The sequence below is a fragment of the Dermacentor albipictus genome, chromosome 5, assembly GCF_038994185.2.
Source record: "Dermacentor albipictus isolate Rhodes 1998 colony chromosome 5, USDA_Dalb.pri_finalv2, whole genome shotgun sequence".
In the NCBI taxonomy this organism is placed as follows: domain Eukaryota; kingdom Metazoa; phylum Arthropoda; class Arachnida; order Ixodida; family Ixodidae; genus Dermacentor; species Dermacentor albipictus.
Window position 1 is genome coordinate 20,813,823 of NC_091825.1, and position 24,488 is coordinate 20,838,310.

Genomic DNA, 24,488 nt, shown 5'->3' on the forward strand with positions numbered 1-24,488 from the left:
AAAAAGCTTGACAGAAACATTTTCGGAAATAGCAGCCGGCAAATCATTAATATAAATGAAGAAGAGCAGCGGGCCTAAAACGCTTCCTTGGGGTACACCTGACGTAACTGGAAGCACTTCAGATTTACAACCATTAACCTCTACGTACTGTGTCCTGTGTTTTAAATAAGCATTAATCCAATTAACAAGGTATAGTTACAATGAGTATACATAGCAGAAATTATGCTTACATGCATGTTTGCCAGTATTTCACCTGGCTTGCTGAGAGAAAGCTCTAAGATATCTCTTAAAACAGCAAGGGGATAAAAATGTTTACTGGCTTTTCGCTCTGCGTTGTCGGCCAATATATTGAATAAGCCCAATTATTCGGGCTTATTCACGGTTCTGCCACAGGCGCTATACACAGTTGAACCCGACTATATCGAACCCGTTTACATCGAATAATTTTATACATGGAACAATTTATGGGCATGGCATCAGTTACAATGAGTATACATAGCAAAAATTGTACTTACATGCTTACATGCATGTTTGCCAGTATTTCACCTGGCTTGCTGAGAGAAAGCTCTAAGACATCTTTAAAAACAGCAACGGGATAAAAATGTTTACTGGCTTCCCACTCTGCGTCTTTGACCAATATATGGAATAAGCCCAATTATTCGGGCTTATTCACGGTTCTGCCACAGGCGCTATACACAGTTGAACCCGACTATATCGAACCCGTTTACACTTATTTTATACATTGAACAATTTATGGGCACGGTATAGTTACAATGAGTATACATAGCAAAAATTGTGCTTACATCTTACATGCATGTTTGCCAGTATTTCACCTGGCTTGCCGAGAGAAAGCTCGAAGATATCTTTAAAAACAGCAAAGCGATAAAAATGTTTACTGGCTTTCCGCTCTGCGTCGTCGACCAATATATTGAATAAGCCCAATTATTCGGGCTTATTCACGGTTCTGCCACAGGTGCCATATACAGTTGAACTCGACTATATCGAACCTGTTTACATTGAATTATCGCGTGCCTCATAATCAGAGTGGTTTTGGCACGTAAAACCCCAAATATCATTATTACATTGAATTATTTTATGCATCGAACAATTTATAGGCATGGTATAGTTATAATGAGTATATATAGCAAAAACTATGCTTACATCAAACAAAAATAGTAGCGACTCCCGATATATCAAATGTCAAGCTGCGGAAATGTGCCCCCAGAATTTGGCTTTCCCTCGCGGTGGTGGGGAAACCCGGCGGCGCAGGTCCATCCAATCGCTCTCCCTACCGTGACCACACTTCCTTGGGCAAGTCGTCGACACCCCCCTGCAAAAAAGTTATCCTGGCCTGCCCTCAGCGCTTGCTCAGATAGCCAATCAGAGGCTCTTGTGGCCTCGTCGTGCAAGATGGCAAAGGTGCGAGTTGTCTTGCTGCTTTTCTGGTTCATTGTGTTTGTGCCTTTAGGGCCTTCTCCCTCAGTGTTGCCGTGATGAAGTGGCAGAATACGCCTTTCGTCATGAAGCTCGAAATCATAAGTCGGGTCGAACACGGTGAGAAGTCGGATGTCCCCGCAGCATGCAAGATTCCGAGGAGCACTTTCAACACGATCTTGAATAAGGGGGAGATTAGGGCTAAAGCAGACAAACTCGCAAGCCGGTGCCTGTGGCGCCCGACGCATCCGCACGGCCGTGTACAAGTGGTTCATGCGAAATTGCTTCAGATGATCCGGCTACCGTGTGCTCGGTGATGACTGTAAATTCTAATGAATGCGACGAAGCCGTTGCCGGTGTTACCGAAGTTTGGAGCGAGCTGTCACAATTTCCGGAAGCTGTTGACGAATCAACGGTCAACAAGTTTGTGAGTGCAGATGATGGTGTCGCGACCACGGGAGAGCCTGAAAACGAAGACTACACATCGTACCGAGCAGAAGTGAAAGTGGGGGCAATGAGGAAAGCAACCAAAGTCCTTTGCCCATATCCTCCGGAGTGATTAGTGCGCCCCCACTAGTCCAGTGCTTCTGTGTGAATGCGGAAGGTTGCGGCCTCAGCTGCTCGGACTCCTTACACAATGTAGAGAAGTGCGTGCGTCGCAGGCAGTGAAATTGCCCAAGCAGAAGAAAATGCAGAACTATTTCATGCGAAACTAAGTTGGTTTCATCAATAAAGTGATTTTGTAAATGGTATGTGCTTTTATGACATCCAATTATTTAGCAGGCTTATATCGAATTATGCTCCATATCGAACTGATAGGCATTTTCTTGCAAGTTCGATATAGCCGGGTTCGACTGCAGTAGGATTTCCTTCATGGCGCAGCGCTTGTATCACTGACTTGTAACATTCTTGTAATATTGAAATATGGCCATTGGGGTCTGGAAACAACAAATCCTGAGACGCCTCATAAGGCTTTGATCACAACAAAACATTGGACTGCATGATTTCCCCCAATGCACAGTCATCTAAAACTGAGCATGGATTCTTCATTGCTTTGATACCAGCACTGTCTGAAAAAGAATGGTTATTGTAAAGGCATGCTCTGACGTGGGTCATTCTAGAATAAGCCACTAAGGGAAGCAACACTCATACACAGAAGGTTCCACAAAGCTCAGTAGAGATTCAAGAGAAAACTACAGAAAGTACTTTAAAAATTACCAATTTAAGAGTTGCTAATGGACTAGTAAAAGAATACTGTGCAGCCTAACTCAGGAAAATAGTGGTTTTAACAATATATTGGACATAACAATGAGCACCTATGCAGAGTCAACTTTTGTATGTGTTCTATGGTAAAATAAACTGTTTAATACAGTGCTCCCATGGCAAGCTATCGGTTATAACGATTACATGCAACTATCAGAAGTGTGCACTGAAAGAATGGAGAACACAAAACCCCTAGAAAAAAAAAAATGTGAGCCCCTTCACTACACTCGCCTTTGTGTTGCGCACCCCACACAGCATGCCTATATAAACACCTGGTAAAACATATTAATCTTCCGAGACCTATAAGTGGGGGGTGCAAATTTGTAAGTCCATATTCTCACAGTGATAGCCCAATTATCATAGTGAGATGATTTCTTTTTTCGTATATCTCGCATTGCAATTTAGGAGCTTAACATTGTAAGCTTAAACAAGAAGAAAACAAATGTGAGGATATTGAAAAATAAAAGACACTATTACGCATAATATACAGAGATTACAAACAACCATGTAAGATGACAAACTAGTCTCAAACACAAACAAAACAACTATTTTTTCTATGCATCACAGTCGACAAATGAAATGCAAAAATAAGAATATACATATATTCAGCACGCAGTGCAATCAAGTGCCCAGCTCAAAGTATCTTGCAGAAGAATAAAGCTTGTCTGAAAGAATATAAGGAGAGTATGAAGCACCATAGATATATTTCATTCGATTTTACAAATATATCTTGCCGATACTGTGTGGGGTACCCGCAAAACTTGCCTCGTTAAGTGAAGAGGCTCTGGCTTGAATTATGCGTAAAAGCACCTATAGTAACATGATGCCGAACTTAACTACGACACAAGAAAACACCAATGAACGCCTGGCTCACCTCACCATTCTTAAGGGTGTCGCTGGCACTGACCCCTTCGAAGGACAGGATGCTTCACAGATGCAAAAGAGTATTAAATGTGATACAAATTTCAAAAAATACAGATATGCAGCAGGGCTAGTGCAAAGACGTGACGTCGAGGTGAGAGCAACACCAGTGACGCTCAGTCAAGGCAGCAGGTGCATCAGACAGTAACAGACTGTAACCGATTTCATTCATTAGCTCTATGTCATCTTCATCGCTCTGTTCTAAGGCTGCATATTTGTTTGCAAGTACCAGCCTAAATTTGTCTGCTTTTACCCTTACTGCCTCTAAGTTGACCTGTTTCTTCTTGACCACTTTTTCTCTTTCTCTCTTCAAATTGAGGTGAATCCTAGCCGTCACTAACCCATGATCGCTGCACTTTACCCTACCTACATCACTTCTACATCCTGCCCCAAGCTGGGATCAGCAGAAAGTATGGAATCAATTTCATTTCTTGTTTCACCCTTAGGGCTTTTCCAGGTCCATTTTCTGCTGCTACGTTTCCTAAAAAAAGTGTTCATTATTCTCAGCTTATTCCTTTGTGCAAATTCTACCAGCATCTTTCCTCTAGCGTTTCTAGAATCGACATCGTAGTTGCCAACTGCCTGTTCACCTGCCCGCTTTTTCTCCACTTTTGCATTGAAGTCACCCATTACTACTCTATACCGCATTTGCACTTTTCTCATTGCTTATTCAACATCCTCATAAAACTGATCTACTTCCTCATCTTCGTGACTGGACGTTAGAGCGTAGGTTTGTATTACCTTTAATCTATAGCTCTTACTGAGTTTGATTACGACCACTCCTACCCTCTCGTTGATGCTGCAGAATTGTCAATGTTGCCCACTATGTCCTTATGGATGAGGAATCCTATCTCGTATTGCTTCTTATCCGGGAGACCTCTATGGCAGAGGACATGGCCATTTTTCAGCAATGTGTAAGCCTCACCAGTTCTTCCAATCTCACTAAAGCCGATAATATCCCAAACAATGTCTGATAGTTCTTCGAAGAGCCCTGCCAAGCTAGCCTCACTCGAGAGGGTTCGGGTGTTAAACGTTGCAAAGGTAAATTTCCATTGGCGGCCTGTCCGGACCCAGATATTCTTAGCACCCTCTGCTACGTTGCAAGTCTGACTGCCACCTTGGTCAGATGCTCCGCAGCCGCTGGGGCCTGAGGGCCATTGGCTAATTGAAAACACCATTAGGGAGGCTTTATTATTTGTAGGCTTTATAATGGTTGTGGTTAACAACAAAAAAGGTGCCTTTCGATTCCTCTCGTTTGAACTCGTGGGCACGCAACAAATCGCGAGCGGCAACGATAGTGGCCACGCTTACACTGATACGTTAGGAGTGTACCCTATTCATACACGACGCTTATAACACAGCTAAAATGTTCGCCCACCCTTAGTGGAAACGTGCCATATTAGGACAGTAGTGAAGACAAATGCCGCAGTTTTCGCAGCTTGCCGCCATGTGTTTATATGCCACTGGCAGCTAAGCATGCCCATCTCTGTTTCTATCTTCTCAAAGTTGACATGGCTACATTATTGCCGCAAACTTGCCGATATTAGCGATAGTATTCATTACTGATATGGAAGAAACTATTTCAATGCCTGTAATCTACTCCCAACAAAAAAAAAAAAGAAAGTATTGTTCGGAGTGTTCGGTTTGCTCTGCCGACCATCATTTTCGTTTTGGTGTCCCGCACTGTTACGGCGGCAGCCACCTGTTTGTTGACCTGTTGTCATCCCGCAGCTAACGTGGGATAACAAAAATTTTTTTTTCTTTCCGTGGAAAATTAAACCCGTGCAATGAATGCACCCCTGAATTTGCATAATTTTTTTTTACATAAAAGTGCGATCATTATGCAAGTAAATACGGTATTACGCTAACTTTTTACTGTCACCCAGGGATAATAAAAGATGTAAGTGAGATATGTAATCTGATCACCGTGGCAAGAAAAAAATTAAGAAACCACCGTACATATGCATGCCAAAACTTAATTTTCTTTTCGATAAACAAAACAGGCAACATATTGATTTGAATAACCTTTTGCTCAAAGTAATTTTGCCTTCTTTCTGGCCGGTTGCGTGCACCTACCTTGTGAACTAAGTGGTGACCACTGCTCTATTTTTTTTATTGAGTATGTACGCACGGCTACATAAATCTTGACTTTGCTTGTCACGTTAAAGATCGTGACAACCAACTGCCATCACTTTTTTTTTATTATGGGGTTTTACGTGCCAAAACCACTTTCTGATTATCAGGCATGCCGTAGTGGAGGACTCCGGAAATTTCGACCACCTGGGGTTCTTTAACGTGCACCTAAATCAAAGTACACGGGTGTTTTCGCATTTCGCCCCCATTGAAATGCGGCCGCTGTGGCCGGGATTCGATCCCGTGACCTCATGCTCGGCAGCCCAACACTATAGCCACTGAGCAACCATGGCGGGTAGCTGCCATCACGCACAGGTGGTTTGTCTATCCTGACCGGGACGTTCCAGAATAAATTGCCACAAACAACATTCCGTTTTAAGTCTTTGACGAACAAATTGTTGTGTGTTCAAATTGGGGTAAATCTCTTGAGGAATAGTTTTGGATGGCTTCATCTCAGAGAAGGGGTTTTGGGGGGCCCGAGACTCACGTGCACATGTATTCAATGTCATAGGCATTTTTCTTCACTTTGCGCATGCGGTTGCTGTTATCACTTGATGGTTGTGTTTGGAGGCTTGCGTGACACAAGTTGCCTCCACCGTCTGTAAATGCAAGAGCACTGTACTGCTTTGGTGGACGTGATCTCATAATATATATGCCACCATTTTACTTTGGTCTTCTTTTCTCCCCCAGGCTTATTTTCAGGCTGTCTGCTTCGCCAAAGTTGATCTCAGCACGTGTGACAGCAGGATAGCCGCTTGAAATAGCCTGTTGTGTGATATGCTCTTCAGGAACAACAATTTTCATGACTCAAAGATGCTTGTACGCTAGTTGTTTCATCTAAAATGCTCCACGTGTCACTTGTGTGTGGCGTTGCATCATAAATAAATTGAAAATTTCAGAATACAGCAGGTAAAGCCACAGTGCTAAGCTTGCTGAACACAAAGTTAGCAGCACATATTTTTTACCTTGATTCTTCCAAGTACAACGGCATGGTCTGAATCCAATCGAGCATGTCCATTACAATTAAGCTTCTTCCCGAGTGCTTGCTGACACTCAAGTCTGTTCTTTTAGTGAATGTCACCTCTGCATTACATTTTCTGCCTTCTAGATGTGCTCATGAAGGCAGAAAAAAAGAAAAGGCGCGAAATTGTGCCCAAAATCATAGTTCATTTGCTGCAAGGAATTAATACTTTTTTGTTAACAATTAGGGGTGTGCAAATATTCGAAATTTCGAATACGAATCAAATATTTTCGTATATCGATATTAACGAATTATATCCTTGCTCTGCATTCTCCTAAGAACATGTTAATTCACTGAGAACTTCGCATGATCCGCTCATATCTGTATGCTCTGTTTCAGCCTATCTGCTTCAGGTCCGTGAGACATGATCAGTTTCGGTTTCTTTTTTAGCAAGCTTTATTCCAGGGCTCTTTCATAACGATATATGATGTACTTTCAGGCTCTGTAAGTATACGCAATAAAATATGCATCTAGAAAATGCTACCATGGACAATTTTTTTTTATAATTGGAAACATTGGTTGCGCTTACTAGACAACCACATGTAAGAAGACGGGACAGGCGCAAACTAACAACTGAGGTTTATTCGAGAAAAAACACTTATATATCACACCATGCCAGTGCAGGCGCTTCAGGGTATCATCAGCATAACAGAAGAAAAACCCAAAATCAGAAAAAAACCATTGGCGTGGCTTACTAAAACATACTATCTAAGAAACGTGCCTCCCTATTGTACAGCACGACCGATGTGTCACTGATGCATGCTTGTCCCTTCTTTTTTATATAATATGATTCAAGAAGTTCTCGTGCTTTTTCATTATGGCACTTGCGCAGGATCTTAACTTGGTTGAGCAGAGGCCTGCATTTGTGGTCTAAGCAATGCATAGGCAAATGACGTTGCTCCCGGTTTATAATTGATCTTTCGTGTTCTCGGATTCGCACGTTCAAACAACGGCCTGTCTGGCCTATGTAGGTTTTGCCGCATGTCAGGGGAATCTGATAAACAACGCCAACTTGGCAATCTAAATAGGTGTTCTTGTGTTTCATGCCGCAGCCACCTTGCTTCTTTCTGGCGTGATGTCTCCCAATGCGGGCGCAAAGGTGACTCAGCTTGCAGGGAGCCGAGAAAACGAGTGGGACACCATGCTTGGTTGCTATCTTCTTCAAATTATGTGCTGTTCTGTGAACATATGGAATTACAACTGGCTTTGAAGCTTTGTTGACAACATTCTTTTTATGTTTGAAAATTAAAAAGAAAAAAATATATGTCTGAGCAGAACATTTCATCGCCACCGACAACTCCTGCCTTGTGTTGCCGCTTTTCTAAGGGGGTTGCTGGCTCTTCACTACGTGCTGCGCTGCTGCTCTGTGAGGCAAACGCAAACCACGCTGAATTCGCCGCTGCACTATTTGTAACTATATCCATGCTGATAGAGCCCTCGCTCAAGCGTGTTCTCCAAGAATGGCATCAACTGCGGAAGACGAGCCACGGAGCAAGCAAGAAAAGAAAGCCGGAAGAACTCTTCTTTGGCGGTACTACACAAGACTCTCGCTGTCGACAGCTCGGTGCAAATCATGCAAACATGTTCTTAAAATGCCAACGGGAACAACCACCACTCCTCAAAATCACAAGAAATAGCACACTTTGTTGATGGAAGAGTACAAAAAAGAGGCCGCCGCAAACGCTCCGTTGAAGAACCAACCGACACTGGATGATATACTTGAGCAAAGACAGCAGCCATTGTCTCAGAAGAAAGAAAACACACTTCACAAGAATGTGGCAGCCATTTATATCTTCACGATTTCTGCCACATCAGTTCAAAGCACTGGTCAAAGCAGCTGTACAGTCGTTCTACAGTCTCCCATCTCGAACAAAATTGTCGCGTGTGCTCGTCCCTCGCCTGCACGACGACACAAGAGCGAAGGTACGACACGATCTGCGAAAAGCACTTGAACATGGAACAAGCACTCTCGCTTTTACGAGCGATATCTGAACTTCGCGTGCCAACGAGGGTTTTGTAAGCCTCACATGCCATTTTCTTACGGTGAAGTTCGAGATGAAAAAGTTCACTTTGAACACGTGACACATGTCGGAGAGTCACATGGCTGTGAACATAGCTGCATCATTGGAGCAGCTATGCACCGACTGGGAGATAACAATCGACTGCATGAATTACATCATGACGGACAACGGCCGCAATATCCGAGTGGCTGCCAGGAGACTGCCATGGCTCCAGCAAGCCTGATTTGTGCACACTCTGCAGATGGCAAACAGCGATGCGATGTAGTGCACTCCGACAATCAACAGACTCTGCAAGAAGGCGAAAGTGATTGCAGGACACTACAAATGTAGCCCTAGTGTGCAGAAAAGGCTGAACAATCTGAAGAGGCAGTTGAACAAAGACGTACTTTATGTTATGTAGGATGCTGACACAAGGTGGAACGGTCATTACCTCATGCTCTCGAGGCTCCTTGAACTCAGAGTCCATGACACTTGAGCCACCACTTTGGACACGAGCACAGATAACTTAATTTGATGCAACTGTGATCTTACGTGCTGAAAAGTACCCTTCCTTGTCATGTCAAATTACAATTATTTTTGGAATGCTGCATTGCCTCGAAGGTTGTAAAGGCAGCTCAGGGTTTGCTAACAATCTTGCAAAATGTATCGAGACCTGTTTTGCGGAGTGCGAATTTGATGAAGTGGCCAGCCTGGCCATGTTTCTTGATCAGCGCTTTAAGGCCATAGTTCATCTGGTCAGATGATCTGGCTGAAAGACCTTGTGACAAGGGAACTCCAGGTAGCCACTGGTGGCATCAAGTGTACGGAATGCTTTTGACGATCTAGTGGTGAACAAAGAGAAGACACATTTGGCATCTGCCCCTGAGAGGGAAGTTACAAACTATGCGGAGAAGCCTCTTTGGGAAAGGGGCAAGAATCCTTGTGAGAGGTGGCAGTCCATTGGACGTCCATGAAGTCCATGAAGAGCACCGGCTACGTTGTGATGGATGGACAATCGGTTGGCGACCAGCTCACTGGTGAAAAAATAATCTTGATGGGCGCGCAGCTGTGAAAAACGGTGCTTGAAAGTCCTACACGCTGTGGCCATGCTGGGAAGGAAGTCGCGAGGCTTGGGCCCCAGCGAGTGCTAATCAGTTACAAGATGATGACGAGAATAGCTGCTTTCACACTCATTTTGCCCAAAATGGAAACAGGATTTGCTCGTTCATTCAGTAAATAAAGGCATGTTGACGTAGTACGCATTCGTTTATTGTTTTCTTGATACCCTCGATAATTGGAGTCAATTAATTCGGACATTTTTGTCAGTCCCGTGAAATCCGAATTAACTGTATGTCTAGAACATTGGCCAGGCCATTATCTTTTAGAGCTCATCTGCCATACGGCAGATGAGCTCTAAAATGGGGTGCGCAGCCACAGCTGTGCTAGAAAAAAGTAAACGCATGCAAAACTGCCCCCCCCCTCCACCTTTTCCCTTGCTAGCACAGGAAGATGGCACTCGTCAAGCCACCATCCTTCTCAGCTCACCCTCACCCGTTTTCACATACACGCAAAAACTGCAGAGCATGAAGCACAATAAAATGTTATTGCACTTCGACTTTATACGAAACACAATGCTGCTCCGCTCTTGGTCCAAGTCTTGGCGCCAAGAGGCACACTTGCAAGCAGCCGCTTGTAATTCAACCATTTAGCTATTTGCGCCCGTGGAAGTTTATTTTTATTGCTTCGGTATTCCTTCGTGGCAGTACCGAAATTTTGTTCTATTGAAATTGTGTGTACCGACACTTTATGTTATATTTAGATTCTAAATACATGGTGTTCTATGGACAAGAAGTCATAAAAGGTTAAATACTTCGTTATATCAAGGTTTAACTGTATTTTGAAGACTTAATTATGTTTAGCACCGTTTGCACCCTATATATGAACCAGTTCGTGCCAAAACAGTAACCATTATTATTTTCCGGTTTTGACTTGATTCGGGTTCAGGCACGTTCTAAGAATATTGGTTCGGGTTCAGTTCTGGCTAGAACTGGGTTATGCAAGTTAAAATTAAATGAGAAACATTGCAGTTCCACTTATTTGTGTGGCTGGTAAAACCAATTGCACATCACCGCTATAAACAGCACAACCACACACTAACATCACAAACTACAGGAGGTCGTTATATATTAGGCTCTGTGGACAATGGGTTAAGAATTTCGCGTAACTCTGTATTAGCTGCTGGTAAGCTCTAAGCAGGTACATATTAACCCTTTGACGGTCAATGACGTAAATATACAGCGTCGCGAACAAGTCAGAAAATGGTCGTGCCGTATATTTACGGCGCCACCTGTACGTTTAAAAAGCGCACAGATTTCCTAACTTTTTCTTTTCTGTCATGTGCTGCCACTATGTGGGGATACAGTGAATTTTTTTCGCGTGCCTCCCTCTCTCGATTTTCGCTGCATGTTTTGTTTTAGCACTAGTTTGCTCCGACGTATCTATATACTACTGCTCATGCATTGGCACACGGGCGGGCGGCCGTTTGGATTTTTTTTCCCAGGCGGTTTTGGCTTTTTTCGCTTGCAAAACATGGCTGTCTCCTTCCTAATCGCTCAAGGGGCGACCGTTTGTTTCTCGCTTGTTTGGTGCTCACAGGGGTGCGCATAGGAAGGATGCCGCCGTGCATGCGTTTCCGTTTATTTATTCATTTTTTTTTAAGACTCGCGAAAACTAATTGCCCTAGCTGGTTGGCGATAAGATGAAGATTAGCGGAAGTTTGTCACACGTGTTGCTTTTTTTGAGGGGCACACAACCAAACAGTTTTCTTGAGTGCGCGCACCTACGCAGTTTGATTACGCTATGGACATATGCACTAGTGTAAGAGCAGGAACATTTGGCACTTGCGAAATATTCTCGTGTCAGGATTTTCAAAGCCTTGAACTATGTGCATACCAATGCATCAAATATTTTATTCTGATAAGTTTATTTGCTTTTTTATTGTTGTTATTCATGAATGAAGAGTGCATATATATCAACACAAAAGATGTTTTTCTCACTTTACAGTCGCCCGAGAAAAATTACGGTAAATTTCTTTCGAAATAAGTCCCTAAGAAGAATTGGAATCTGCAATAAAAAATATCGACCCTGGGCGGTCGCATATGGTGAAAAAAAATCGACCCTCAAAGGGTTAACAAGCTTTTACTAGACGACGTACACACACAGCACGGCCACATTGCCTTTTCGTTTTGCATTTTTCCTTAGTTTTTTGTGTGTATCACTGCAGCAAAAGTTTTCAGCCACGAAACAAATGCCCTGATAGCAAGCTTTGTATCATTGCTTTATATTATTCGTGTCACCATTGGCATCCTAGCAAGGCAAGAAATTTATCTCGTATGCGTTTTACCAGTTGCGGCGCGGGTGGCTTCGGCTTTGGTGTGGCTTCTGTAGGTGGTGCATTGAACTTGAAAGGTGCTTTTGGGTCTACCTGCACTAGATGAGAAAAAAGCAGGCTCAGAAAAAAAGAAAAAGACAAATAAAATTTGCAAAATATTGCATACTCAGCAGATGTTTCTGAATAGCAGCCCAGAAGATTGGAGAGAGGGTCAAGTGCGGAGGGCACCCGCCTACTACCGATCGTCATGATGTATGGGGTTTAATGGTGCAAGGATCAGTTCTTGCCAAAGAGCATCAAGTAGTTGACCATGGGTTTTCAATGTGCAGTGAAATTGCACTGATAGGTTCCTTGGTGTTGTGTTTTCCCAGCTGCAATGTCGCATTATTGCAATGTCCACCTAAGTCCCTTCCCTTGACTCTCATGTATTATGTTCTTATTTGATACGTTGTCACTCTGTAATGTTCCCACATCTTAGCAGTGCAGACACAAATTACCTCTCACACATTGCTACGAAATACGATAAATACATTCGTTTCAACTAGCAACCAAAGTCGTACAAGCATACTGGCAGCAAACGAGCACTGAGCGGCTTATGGAATGGTTGGTGAAGCACCCAAAGTATGCATCAGTTAAAACCTACTGGGAAACGTGCACACTGGACCAAATACACTCAGCTCAGGGCTACATTTACTTTCGGCCTGGCAAGGATGTGCATAATGGCCTGTTCTCAGAAGTCAGCTTCAATGCAACAAAACCATGCATTGCAGTGGCGAATATTAAGTGTAGCAAGGGGGCCACTGTCACAGAACATAGAGTTCCCAACGTGAAGTTTATGGCAAGATGCCAGAACTGCTTCTTTCCCTAGTGAAGAGACATGTCATCGTCGAACAGTGCACGTGAAAAAGCCTACTGCCTGCAGAACCAAGCAAGTCAGAATGCTAGTCTGCCGTTTTCCTGAATGCCAGCTACAGCGTGTCTACCAAATTGACGTTTCCAAATTCCCTGAGTTTTCTAGGTTTTCCCTGAGTGCCTCTGCTAAATTCCCTGGGTGACTCAGAAATTTCTTTTATGTAAAGATAGGCTGACACCATGTCGCCCAATGCTGTCACTCTTTAGCAAGCATGTTAAAAAAAAAGAAACTTAATCCAGTTTGCATGGTAAGGAGCAGTGTTTATTTTGCTCCAAAAGAAAGCAGAAAGCAGGTGTTAGTACAATGCGCAGCGAATAAAATATCTTCGAAAAAAATGGTAAAGCCCATTGCAAATTGAGTCAAGCATTCTCAAATACGAATAAAAAGGAGATGCATACAAAAGCAAATATTTTCAAATATGAGTTATTTCTATCAACTTATAGGAAGCTCATTGGTATGAGGCCTGAACTTTGTAACAAGCGAGATTCTCTCTCAGCAGCGGGAAAGTCAACCTCAACTGTCCTGACATACTCCCAGCCCGCGCACAATGCCTCAGTGTTGCGTTTCACTGCATTTAAGTGTTTATTTGGTTTGGATGATGGTCACCTGCATCTCGGCGTCAGCCACCAATTTGTTGAGCTCAAGCTCCTTGAAAGAAGCGACAGCACACTTCCTTTCCCGTTCATTCCTAAATGCGTAGGTCCTTTGTGTTCCCATCCTCCTTCCACAGCGTGTTCGCCCCACGGACCATTTGAAGCATCATCTTGGTCAGTTGTACAGTCAGCGTCTGATTTTTTCAACTCCCTAGGGGCTTGCGAAAACGTCCGAAAGGTGGGGTAGTTCTAAAAAAAAATGCATGTCTTTTATTGCCCTTATGGGTTAAAAGTGCCACAAGCACATCCGAAAAAGCTCTGAATGCCTGCCAGTACATTTATTAGGCATATCAGTGCTCCTACTGTGACAAGAGATGACGGGTGCAAGCGTGTATAATTAAGGAATACATAATGTGTTCAAGTGTTAATGTGTTCAAGTGTGCAGTAGTGGCGTAAAGGTAGAGCATCCGCCTCGCGTGCAAGAGGACCGTGGTTTGATTCCCGATGCCGTGCAATTTTCCCCCAAACTAAAAAAAAAAAGAAAAGAAAAAAAATCCGCGTGTTGATAAAATTGCATAAACAGGCCTGGAGTGTGGCCTGATCCCGGTGACCAGAACCGGTAACGCACTCCCTCACCAGAGCAGGATTGGCCACCCTGGTGCAGTAATTGGCCCCAACCTCCTATATGAATACAGGAATCAAACCCCGGCCTGCAGTCCCCAGCAGCAGCGAAGCAACTGACCACGGCGGTGGTCAGACCTGTGACGCAGCAGAGGGTGCTAAGCATCTCTGGGTCCAGACAGGCCGCCATTGGAATCTGAACCAAGCAATGTTTAACGCTGGAACGTTTTTTAGTGAGGCAAGTCTAGCAGTGCTATAGGAGGAATTAGCGGGCAGTAAAGGGGATATAATAGGGCTCAGGAGGTTAGGAGGTCAAAAGAAGCATATACAGTGCTAAAAAGTGGGCACGTCCTGTACTATCGGGACTTATCAGAGAAACGAGAACTAGGAATCAGATTCCTGATTACTAAGGATATAGCTGGTAACATACAGGAATCCTATAGCATTAATGAGAGGGTGGCAGGTCTTGTTGTGATACTTAATAAGAAGTACTAATTGAAGGTCGTACAGGTCTATGCCCCTACATCCAGTCATGATGACCAGGAAGTCGAAAGCTTCTGTGAAGAAGTGGAATCGGCGATGAGTAAAGTCAAAGCAAATTACACTATATTGATGGGAGACTTCAATGCCAGGGTAGGCAAGAAGCAGGCTGGAGACAAGTCAGAGGGGGAGTATGGCATAGGTTATAGGAATAGCAGAGGAGAGTTATTAGTAGAGTTTGCAGAACGGAATAATTTGCGGATAATGAATACCTTCTGCAAGCGGGATAGCTGAAAGTGGACGTGGAGGAGCCCGAATGGCGAGACGAGAAATGAAATAGATCTCATACTCTGTGGTAACCTGGCATCATACAAGATGTGGACGTGCTCGGCAAAGTGCGCTGCAGTGACCATAGGATGGTAAGAATTCGAATTAGCCTAAACTTGAGGAGAGAACGGAAGAAACTGGTACGTGAGAAGCCGATCAGTGAGTTAGAGGTAGGAAAATAGAGGAATTCCGGATAAAGCAACAGAACAGGTATTCGGCTTTGACTCGGGAAGGGGACCTTAGTGTTGAAGATACGAATGACAATCTTATGGGCATCATTAAGCAGTGCGCAAGAGAAGTCAGTGGTAACTCTGTCAGACAGGATCCCAGTAAGCTATCGCAGGAGACGAAAGATCTGATCAAGAAACGCCAATGTATGAAAGCCTCTAACCCTACAGCTAGAATAGAACTGGCACAACTTTCCAAGTTAATCAACAAGCGTAAGACAGCTGACGTAAGGAAGTATAACATCGTTAGAATAAAAACATGCTCTCAGGATTGGAAGAAGCCTAAAAGCAGTGAAGAAGAAACTAGGAATAGGCAAGAATCAAATGTATGCATTAAGAGACAAAGCCGGCAATATCATTACTAATATGGATGAGATAGTTCAAGTGGCCAAGGAGTTCTACAGAGATTTGTACAGTACCAGTGGCACCCACAATGATAATGGAAAAGAGAATAGTCTAGAGGAATTTGAAATCCCACAGGTAATGCCGGAAGAAGTAAAGAAAGCCTTGGGAACTATGAAAAGGGGGAAGGCAGCTGGGGAGGATCAGGTAACAGCAGATTTGTTGAAGGAACGTGGGCAGATTGTTCTAGCAAAAACTAATCACCCTGAATACGCAACGCCTCATGACTTCGAGCGTACCGGAATCTTGGAAGAACACCAACATAATCTCAATCCATAAGAAATGGGACGCCAATGACTTGCAATATTATAAACCGATCAGCTTACTGTCCATTGCCTATAAAGTATTTACTAAGGTAATCACAGATAGAATCAGGAACACCTTAGACTTCTGTCAACCAAAGGATCAGGCAGGATTCCGTAAAGGCTGCTCAACAATAGACCATATCCACGCTATCAATCAGGTGATAGAGAAATGTGCGGAATATAACCAACCCTTATATATAGTTTTCATTGATTACGAGAAAGCGTTTGATTTAGTCAAAGCCTCAGCAGACATGGAGGCATTACGAAAAAAAAAAAAAAAATTATGGGGTTTTCCGTGCCAAAACCACTTTCTGATTATGAGGCACACCATAGTGGAGGACTCCGGAAATTTTGACCATTTGGGGTTCTTTAATGTGCGCCTAAATCTAGGCACATGGTGTTTTCACATTTCACCCCCATCGAATTGTGGCTGCCGTGGCCGGGATTCTATCCCGCGACCTCATGCTCAGCAGCCCAACACCATAGCCACTGAGCAACCACGGCGGGTGGAGGCATTACGGAATCAAGTTGTAGACAAGCCGTACGTAAAAAATACGGAAAGATATCTATAGCAGCTCCACAGCCACCGTAGTCCTCCATAAAGAAAGCAACAAAATCCCAATAAGAATGACATCAGGCAGGGAGATATGATCTCTCCAATGTTATTCACAGCGCGTTTACAGGAGGTATTCAGAGAACTGGATTGGGAAGAACTGGGGATAAGAGTTAATGGAGAATACCTTAATAACTTGCGATTCGCTGATGATATTGCCTTGCTTAGTAACTCAGGGGACCAATTGCAATGCATGCTCACTGACCTGGAGAGGCAAAACAGAAGAGTGGGTATAAAAATTAATCTGCAGGAAACTAAAGTAATGTTTAACAGTCTCGGAAGAGAACAGCAGTTTACGATAGGCAGCGATGCACTGGAAGTCGTAAGGGAATACATCTACTTAGGGCAGCTAGTGACCGCGGATCATAAGACTGAAATAATCAGAAGAATAAGAATGGGTTAGGGTGTGTTTGGCAGGCATTCTCCGATCATGAACAGCAGGTTAGCATTATCCCTCAAGTGAAAAGTGTATAACAGCTGTGTCTTACCAGTACTCACATACGGGGCAGAGGCTTATGAAAAGGGTTCTACTTAAATTGAGGACGACGCAACGAGCTATGGAAAGAAGAATGATAGGTGTAACGTTAAGTGATAAGAAAAGAGCAGATTGGGTGAGTGAACAAACGTGAGTTAATGACATCTTAGTTGAAATCAAGAAAATGAAATGGGCATGGGCAGGACATGTAATGAAGAGGGAATATAACCGATGGTCATTACGGGTTATGGACTGGATTCCAGGGGAAGGGTAGCGTAGCAGGGGACGGCAGAAAGTTAGGTGAGTGGATGAGATTAAAAAGTTTGCAGGGACAACATGGCGACAATTAGTGCATGACCGGGGTAGTTGGAGAAGTATGGGAGAGGCCTTTGCCCTGCAGTGGGCGTAACCAGGCTGATGACGATGATGAATGTGTTCAAGAGAACAGACTGGTGGGCTAGTTGGTACTATATAACTAGTGCTGCGTCTTCGTTTCCTTCTCTTGTTCTCTTTCCTCCCCTTGCCACGCTTGCTATACTTTACCGCGACACATTTGCGTATGCTTCAACTTATGGAACAATTGTACTAAGGCAAAACTAACAGTCTGAAACCCGCTTTATGCAACACATTGTCCTTTCCGAACGTCGAAGCCATGGAACTGCGATGACCACAAAGGTGGAGTCGGTGCTATTGCTCACAGCGGCAATTCTTTCAAGGAAAAACATGACACCGAATGGCAAGAAGCTTAATAGCAAACGTCGAAGCAGCTAAGCCTAGCGTTGCGGCGGTGGTGGCTATGGCTGCCATCGGATCTGCATGCGAAAGCGCCGGTTCGAGGCGGCGAGGCAATCAAAACGGCAGCGGTGGTGGCTTTCATTAATGCTGTTTCAAACGTTCGGTCATGGCAAAAAGTCCGGAAAATCGGATGGCGAAGCACTTGATTTACAGCCTTGCAAGGTTGTTGAAGACCACGGGTTTAACTCTTTTGTTACCTCGCCTGTTTGAATCGGTCACCAATGAATGATGCTTTAAAAGGCAAATTTCGGCTTATTGGAGCTGTTTCTCATATCCATATAAGGCAATTCAGTAATTAGTACAGGCACTGCACTCTCAGAATCAGTTAAAATTTTTGCACTCTGGCAATGTTATGATTTTTGACGGACCTTCTTGCAAACTAATGTGCGTATGTTGTAGCGAAAAGAGGCGTGGCTGTCACCTTCTGCTGCGCTAGGGAAAAAAGCATGCCACTCACGATTGCGCCGCACTAGCATGACAATTTTGTAATCAAATGACTCCCAGCACGTCACGAATTAAATTATACCTCCGGTTTTGCCATCCAACAGTGCTGAGCGGTGATAATTAATCGAAAACGACGCCACCTGTTCACTAGTAAGCTATGGTTTGGAGTTCCGAGTCATTTTATTCCGCCCAAGTGTATTTCTGAATGTCCATCACATGTTAGACATGTGGAGCCGGCTTTAGCAGCCAGTTTGCAAGAGCTTTGGTAATGCTTCTCTCATAAAATCCCGGCAAGGGCCGCTGCTGGTGTCACTGCTCAGTTACTGAAAGTTGCTCCCATGGCGGCCTCCTGCGTGGCTGCGTCGTGAGAAGAGCATCCTGCTCAAAACTATGCTGCACCCGCACTTGATTTTAGTGATGAGGACTCGAGTTATGATTCTGAAGGTGACAGTAAAGCAGATTCAAGCTCTGACGGCAACGATGTTTTGAGTCAGCATGGGACATCCACAGCTGTTCACTAGCAAGTCTATGGCCTTGATTGGCCTCCTTCCTTGTGCATGCTTATGTGCCGATCTTCTTTCACGACCCGAGAGCTCTAGTGATTATCTTCAGGGTGCATATTCAGGGTGCGGCTGATTAGGGTGCATCTTTGGGGTGCGGCTGATTATCTTCAGGGTGCGGCTGTCTTCGGAACCAGAAACTCTCTGACAGCGCGAGTTTTGTCGGGATCAGGCTGTACTCCGGAAGTGTCAACGAGATGGCCCAGAAGAGTAATTTGCCGGTGGCCAAAAGGACATTTGGACGAGTTAAGTTGCAGCTTCGCCTTTCGAAATACATCAAGTATAGTTGTGAGACATTCAAGGTGAGTGTCGAACGTTGGCGAGAAGATGATGACGTAGTCGAGGTAGCAGAGGCATGTGGACCATTTGAAACCTCGGAGCAAGGAGTCCATCATACGCTCGAAAGTGGCAGGGGCGTTGCATAATCCAAATGGCATTACCTTAAATTGGTACAGGCCATCAGGTGTGATGAACGTGGTTTTTTCTCTGTCCATATCGTCAACAGCAATCTGCCAGTATCCCGAACAAAGATCAATAGATGAGAAATAGCTGGAACCGTGCAGGCAGTCAAGGGCGTTGTCTATACGTTGGAGCAGGTAGACGTCCTTCTTAGTAATGTTGTTCAGATGACGGTAGTCTACACAGAGGCGCCACGTGCCGTCCTTCTTCTTAACCAACACCACAGGTGACGCCCAGGGACTCGAAGAAGGCTCAATGATGTTTTTATCAAGCATTTTGTTGACTTCATTTTGAATTACTCAGCGTTCTCACGCAGAAACTCGATACGGTCGTCGGTGAATAGGCGTAGCATCGCCAGTAAGAATCCGATGCTTGATCGCGAGCGTCTGGCCTAAAGGGCGATCATCGATGTTGAAAATATCTTGGTAGGACGATAATACTTGGCAAAGCTCTTCAGCCTGCGCTGAGGACAGGTCCGTCGCAACCATTTTCTTTATATTTGGATCGGCACCTGATGCTGGCGCGAGGCGCCTGCTAAGCTTGCGAGAACCATCGGTGGATAACGCTGCCACGTATTGGTCGCCGAGACAATCAACGGTGGCAAGGCAAATACCTTGCGGTAGAATTTGCTTTGCCAATCCAAAGTTACAGACAGGCATGTGACTGCGGTTCCCAGTAATATGAAGTATACTGTGAGGCACTGTAACATCATACCTTATTGGAATGTCAGGCAGAGGAGTGACGAGGTACTCGCCATCAGGAACTCGTGGGAAAGACAACAGTTCAATGTAGGCTATTGACTTTGGCTGCAGGTGAAGAAAGCCGCTGGGATGTAAGTGGGAATGGGGTGCGTTAGAAGGTTCTGCGAGCATCGGCAATTCAAGGCGAAGGGTACTGGAAGAGCAGTCAATAAGAGCAGAATGTGCGGAGAGAAAATCGAGGCCGAGAATGAGGTCGTGGGGGCAATGAGCAATTATGGTGAAGAGGACAGGAGTGTGGCGGCCGGCGATGCTGACGCGTGCCGTACACATGCCGATGATAGGTACAGTACCGCCATCCGCAACGCGGACGACACGTGCCGACGCTGGGGTGAGGAGCTTGTTCAGTCTTTGTCGGAAGGCAGCACTCATAATTGAAAGATGTGCTCCTGTATCGATGAGTGCCGTGACAGGATAGCCGTCAACGTCAAGGAGGTTTCGGTTCGTGGGTAACATGAGCAGAGGATTTGAGGGCAGGGTGGACAACGCAGCTTCACCTCCAGAAGCTGCAGTGCCTAGTTTTCCGGCTGGATTCGGGAGGCGATAGGCGGCGAAGAGAAGCGACGGGGTTGGGGTGAACAACACTGATGGCGTCGAGGTGAGGGCGAGCGGCTGTACCGAAGGTTCGGAGCAGGAGCATCAGCGGCAGTGGATTCATGGCGAATGGTATAGGGAACGGAAGGTGCAAAGGTGTGGGAATGAGCGGCGGTGTATGTTCAAGGAGGTGGTGGCCATCGGTTGCGGCAGTGACGAGCGACGTGGCCGATGCGACAGCAGTGGAAGCAGATCGGCCGGTCATCAGGGGTGCACCAATCGGACAGGTTGCGGCGAGATGTGGCGGAAAAGGACTGCCGAGGACGAGGAGGGCCGCTAGAGAACTGGGGAACGCTGGGTTGAGACGTAGAACAGACGGAGTTCAGACCCATGTTTTCAAATTCCTGTCGGACGATGGCCTGGATCATCGCAATAGTGGTTGCTGGCGCATCAGGAGGCATCGTGGAGAAAGCTGGTGAACAGGTGGCCTCGAGTTCGCGGCGAACAAGAAGGGTAACGTCGTCACAGGTGGTGGTCTGACGTCGTCGACACTCACATGTCGACGTAGCAGCGGTGTTGAGTAGCCGCGTGATGTGGTGTGTGATTCGGCGGCTCTTAGCTTGTTCAAGGCGACGGCATTCTTTGATGATGGCGTCTATAGTCGAGACGTTGCCGAAAACAAGCAAATTGAATGCGTCGTCGGCGATGCCTTTTAGAACATGTGACACTTTATCGGCCTCGGACATAGCATCGTCAGCTTTGCGGCAAGAGCCAAGACGTCGAGGATGTAGGAAACGTACGGCTTCGTAGATGACTGAACACGAGACGCAAGAGCCTTTCTCGCGGCAGCCTTGCGCCCAATGGGGTCGCCGAACAGTTCCCGTAGCTTGTCTTTGAAATTGTCCGAACTGGTTATCTCGTTGTCATGTGTTTGGTGCCACACGCGTGGGGTGCCGCTCAGATAAAAGATGACATTGGCGAGCATAATCGTTGGGTCCCACCTGTTATTAGCACTGGTGTGTTCATAGAGTTTGATCCAGTCGTCAAAATCATGTCCTTCCAGGCCAGAGAACACACCTGGGTCGCGATGTGGGGCAACCGTGACGATTGGAGCAGTGGGACAAGCCGAAGCCGTTGCAGAGGTGAGCATGTCACCGGGAGGCATGGTGACAAGCTCGGTGTGCCGACCACTTCTGAGTTCCGTGGTGAGGACGGGGATCACTGACCTCCACCAGAATGTTGCGTGTGGAAAGACACAGACAGGAGACGCTATTTACAGGCTATTTACACTGGAGCCAGGCAGCCAGGCCGACACTCGCTCATGCCAAGCGCACCGACCAACTTCGTCGTTATCGCGGCGGCTCGTTTCTTGAGCATCACTTGATCATATCGTAATAATATGTACTCTTCATTCATGAATAACAACAATAAAAAAGGAAATAAACTTATAATTGAAAATTTGATGCATTGGTATAGTTCAAGGCTTTGAAAATGCACACACGAGAATATTTCGCAAGATTCAAATGTTCCTGCTCTTACGCTAATATGTACATCCATAGCGTAATCGAACTGCTAGGTGCGTGCACTCAAGAAAACTGTGGTTGTGTGCCCATCAAAAAGGCAAAACATGTGACAAACTTTCACTAGACTTCATCTCATCACCAACCAGAGGCAACTGGTTTTCGCAAATCTCAAAAAAAAGGAAGAAAAAAACGAAAAGCAACGGAAACGCATGCATGGCAGCATCCTTCCTATGCGCACCCCTGTGAGCACCAAATGAGCGAGAAACAAGCGGTCGCCCTTTGAACGATTAGGAAGGAGACAGCCATGTTTTGCAAGCGCAAAAAGCCAAAACCTCCCACGGAACAAAACCCAAACCAACACCCGCACACGTGCGCTACTATATAGACACGTGGGAGCGAACTAGCGTTAAAACAAACCATGCAACGAAAACCGAGAGAGGGAGGTGTGTGAAAAAAATACCCTGTATTCCCACATAGTGGCAGCACATGACAGAAAAGAAGCAGTTAGGAAATTGGCGCGCTTTTTAAACGTACAGACTGTACTGTAAATATACCGCATCAACCATTTTGGGCTTTGTTCGCGGCGCCGTATATTTACGCCATTGACCCTCAAAGGGTTAAATACCTGGCAATACCAGCCACTTCGGTCCCAAGAGCATTTTCTATGGCAGGGGAAGTTGTATCAGCTAAAAGGGAGCATTTGTTTCCTGACCAAGCGGAACAACTCATCTTTCTGTAAGACAATTTTTAATGTTTGTTGCCACTTGTTTTAAACTGCAAATTTTGTGCGCAATACATTTTTTATTTGAAAAGCTACTCAGCAGTCTGTCATAACAGGAACTGTATTGCAGATATTGACATTTTTGTGTAATCACACATTTTGTTCTAATAATACATTGTTTTCAACTTAAATATATGGTGAAATAAAAGTTTATTTGTGAAAAAAAGCTTCTGTCTTTAATTATTTGATATTTGAAGCTAGATATTCGTGTTTGATTCGCATTACAAAAATTTGATTTTGCACACCCCTAATAAAAATATGTATTAAAATTATGACACTGCCTCAGGAGGTGTTCTATGAACATAAAATATATGCTACGAAAGAGTTGGTAAATTAAAACATTTCAGTGGCAGCAGCACTACTACGTCACCAGGGCACTCTTGGGCTGATAACTCGCCGCCAGTTAACATCCTGCAAAAAGTGTAACAATTATTTTCTATAAAAAATGAGTCTGTGCTAAGGAACATTGCCATATGGAGATGAACATGCTGTTGATAAGCCAGAGGTAAGCAATTTTTTTTTTCCAGTGTCCACCCCTTAATGCTTAAGGAAGATGCAGCAGACAGCGCCTCTTCGCAACAACTATTGCAGATAGTGGCCAGGTGGCCAGATAGTGGATAGTGGCCAGATAGTGGCCCAAGAGTGCCCACCAGGGCACTCTTGGGCTGATAACTCGCCGCCAGTTAACATCCTGCAAAAAGTGTAACAATTATTTTCTATAAAAAATGAGTCTGTGCTAAGGAACATTGCCATATGGAGATGAACATGCTGTTGATAAGCCAGAGGTAAGCAATTTTTTTTTCCAGTGTCCACCCCTTAATGCTTAAGGAAGATGCAGCAGACAGTTAGTGCCTCTTCGCAACAACTATTGCAGATAGTGGCTACTGTGGTCTCAGAGTTTGGCATCATACTGTGGGTTGCTCTCTAGCCTATGCTGCCGGTGTGTCGTGAAAGAGGTAGCTGGGCTATACTACCGGTGCATCACATGGAAGCTAAGCGGGCCCATGCTGTCGTCTGCACCTCCTTGACAAGAGTTGCTTCTTTGGTGATGTGTTGCAAGCACGATAGGTAGAAGGAATGCAACAGGGGGTTCATTCACATACAGAGTGCAGGGCTTTATTCTCAGAAAATAAGCTACATGATGCCAGAGCACGCTTGCATGAGTGCAACATGGCTCCTTGAATCCCTGCTGTCCTCCACAGACATCTAGGCCATGGAAACCTAAAGACGTCCACCTTCAGGGATGCACAATCATGCAGGTGCCTTTGTCTCCTGAATACTATGTGGGAAGTACTCACAGGCACACACAGTTTATTGCCCCAGAGACATTAAGGAAGAGGTCATGGATAGGAGTGTTCAAACTTGTTGCAGTTGATGCATCTTGGCTCAATGAATGGACCAGCAAATAGCTGGTTCGTTAGACGGTTGGATTCATGGCTAGCAGTGGCCGTGAGGCAGCCGCATAACATGCACTTTTCCAATAGTTTCTTGGTTCCATCGTCGTGATCTGCAGTC

The 24,488-nt window shown here is 44.9% G+C and overlaps 1 protein-coding gene across 5 annotated transcripts in view; it reads right to left on the bottom strand.

Annotated features, from left to right (window-relative positions):
- Positions 1-24,488, bottom strand: part of LOC135914784 (BTB/POZ domain-containing protein 6-like) — a 108,364-nt gene that overhangs the window by 40,322 nt on the left and 43,554 nt on the right. For all 5 annotated transcript variants that reach the window (XM_070538315.1, XM_070538314.1, XM_070538312.1 and 2 more), the window contains one exon: positions 12,176-12,261. In XM_070538315.1, coding sequence (XP_070394416.1) covers positions 12,176-12,261 — 86 coding nt within the window. The remainder of the gene's footprint in view (positions 1-12,175; positions 12,262-24,488) is intronic.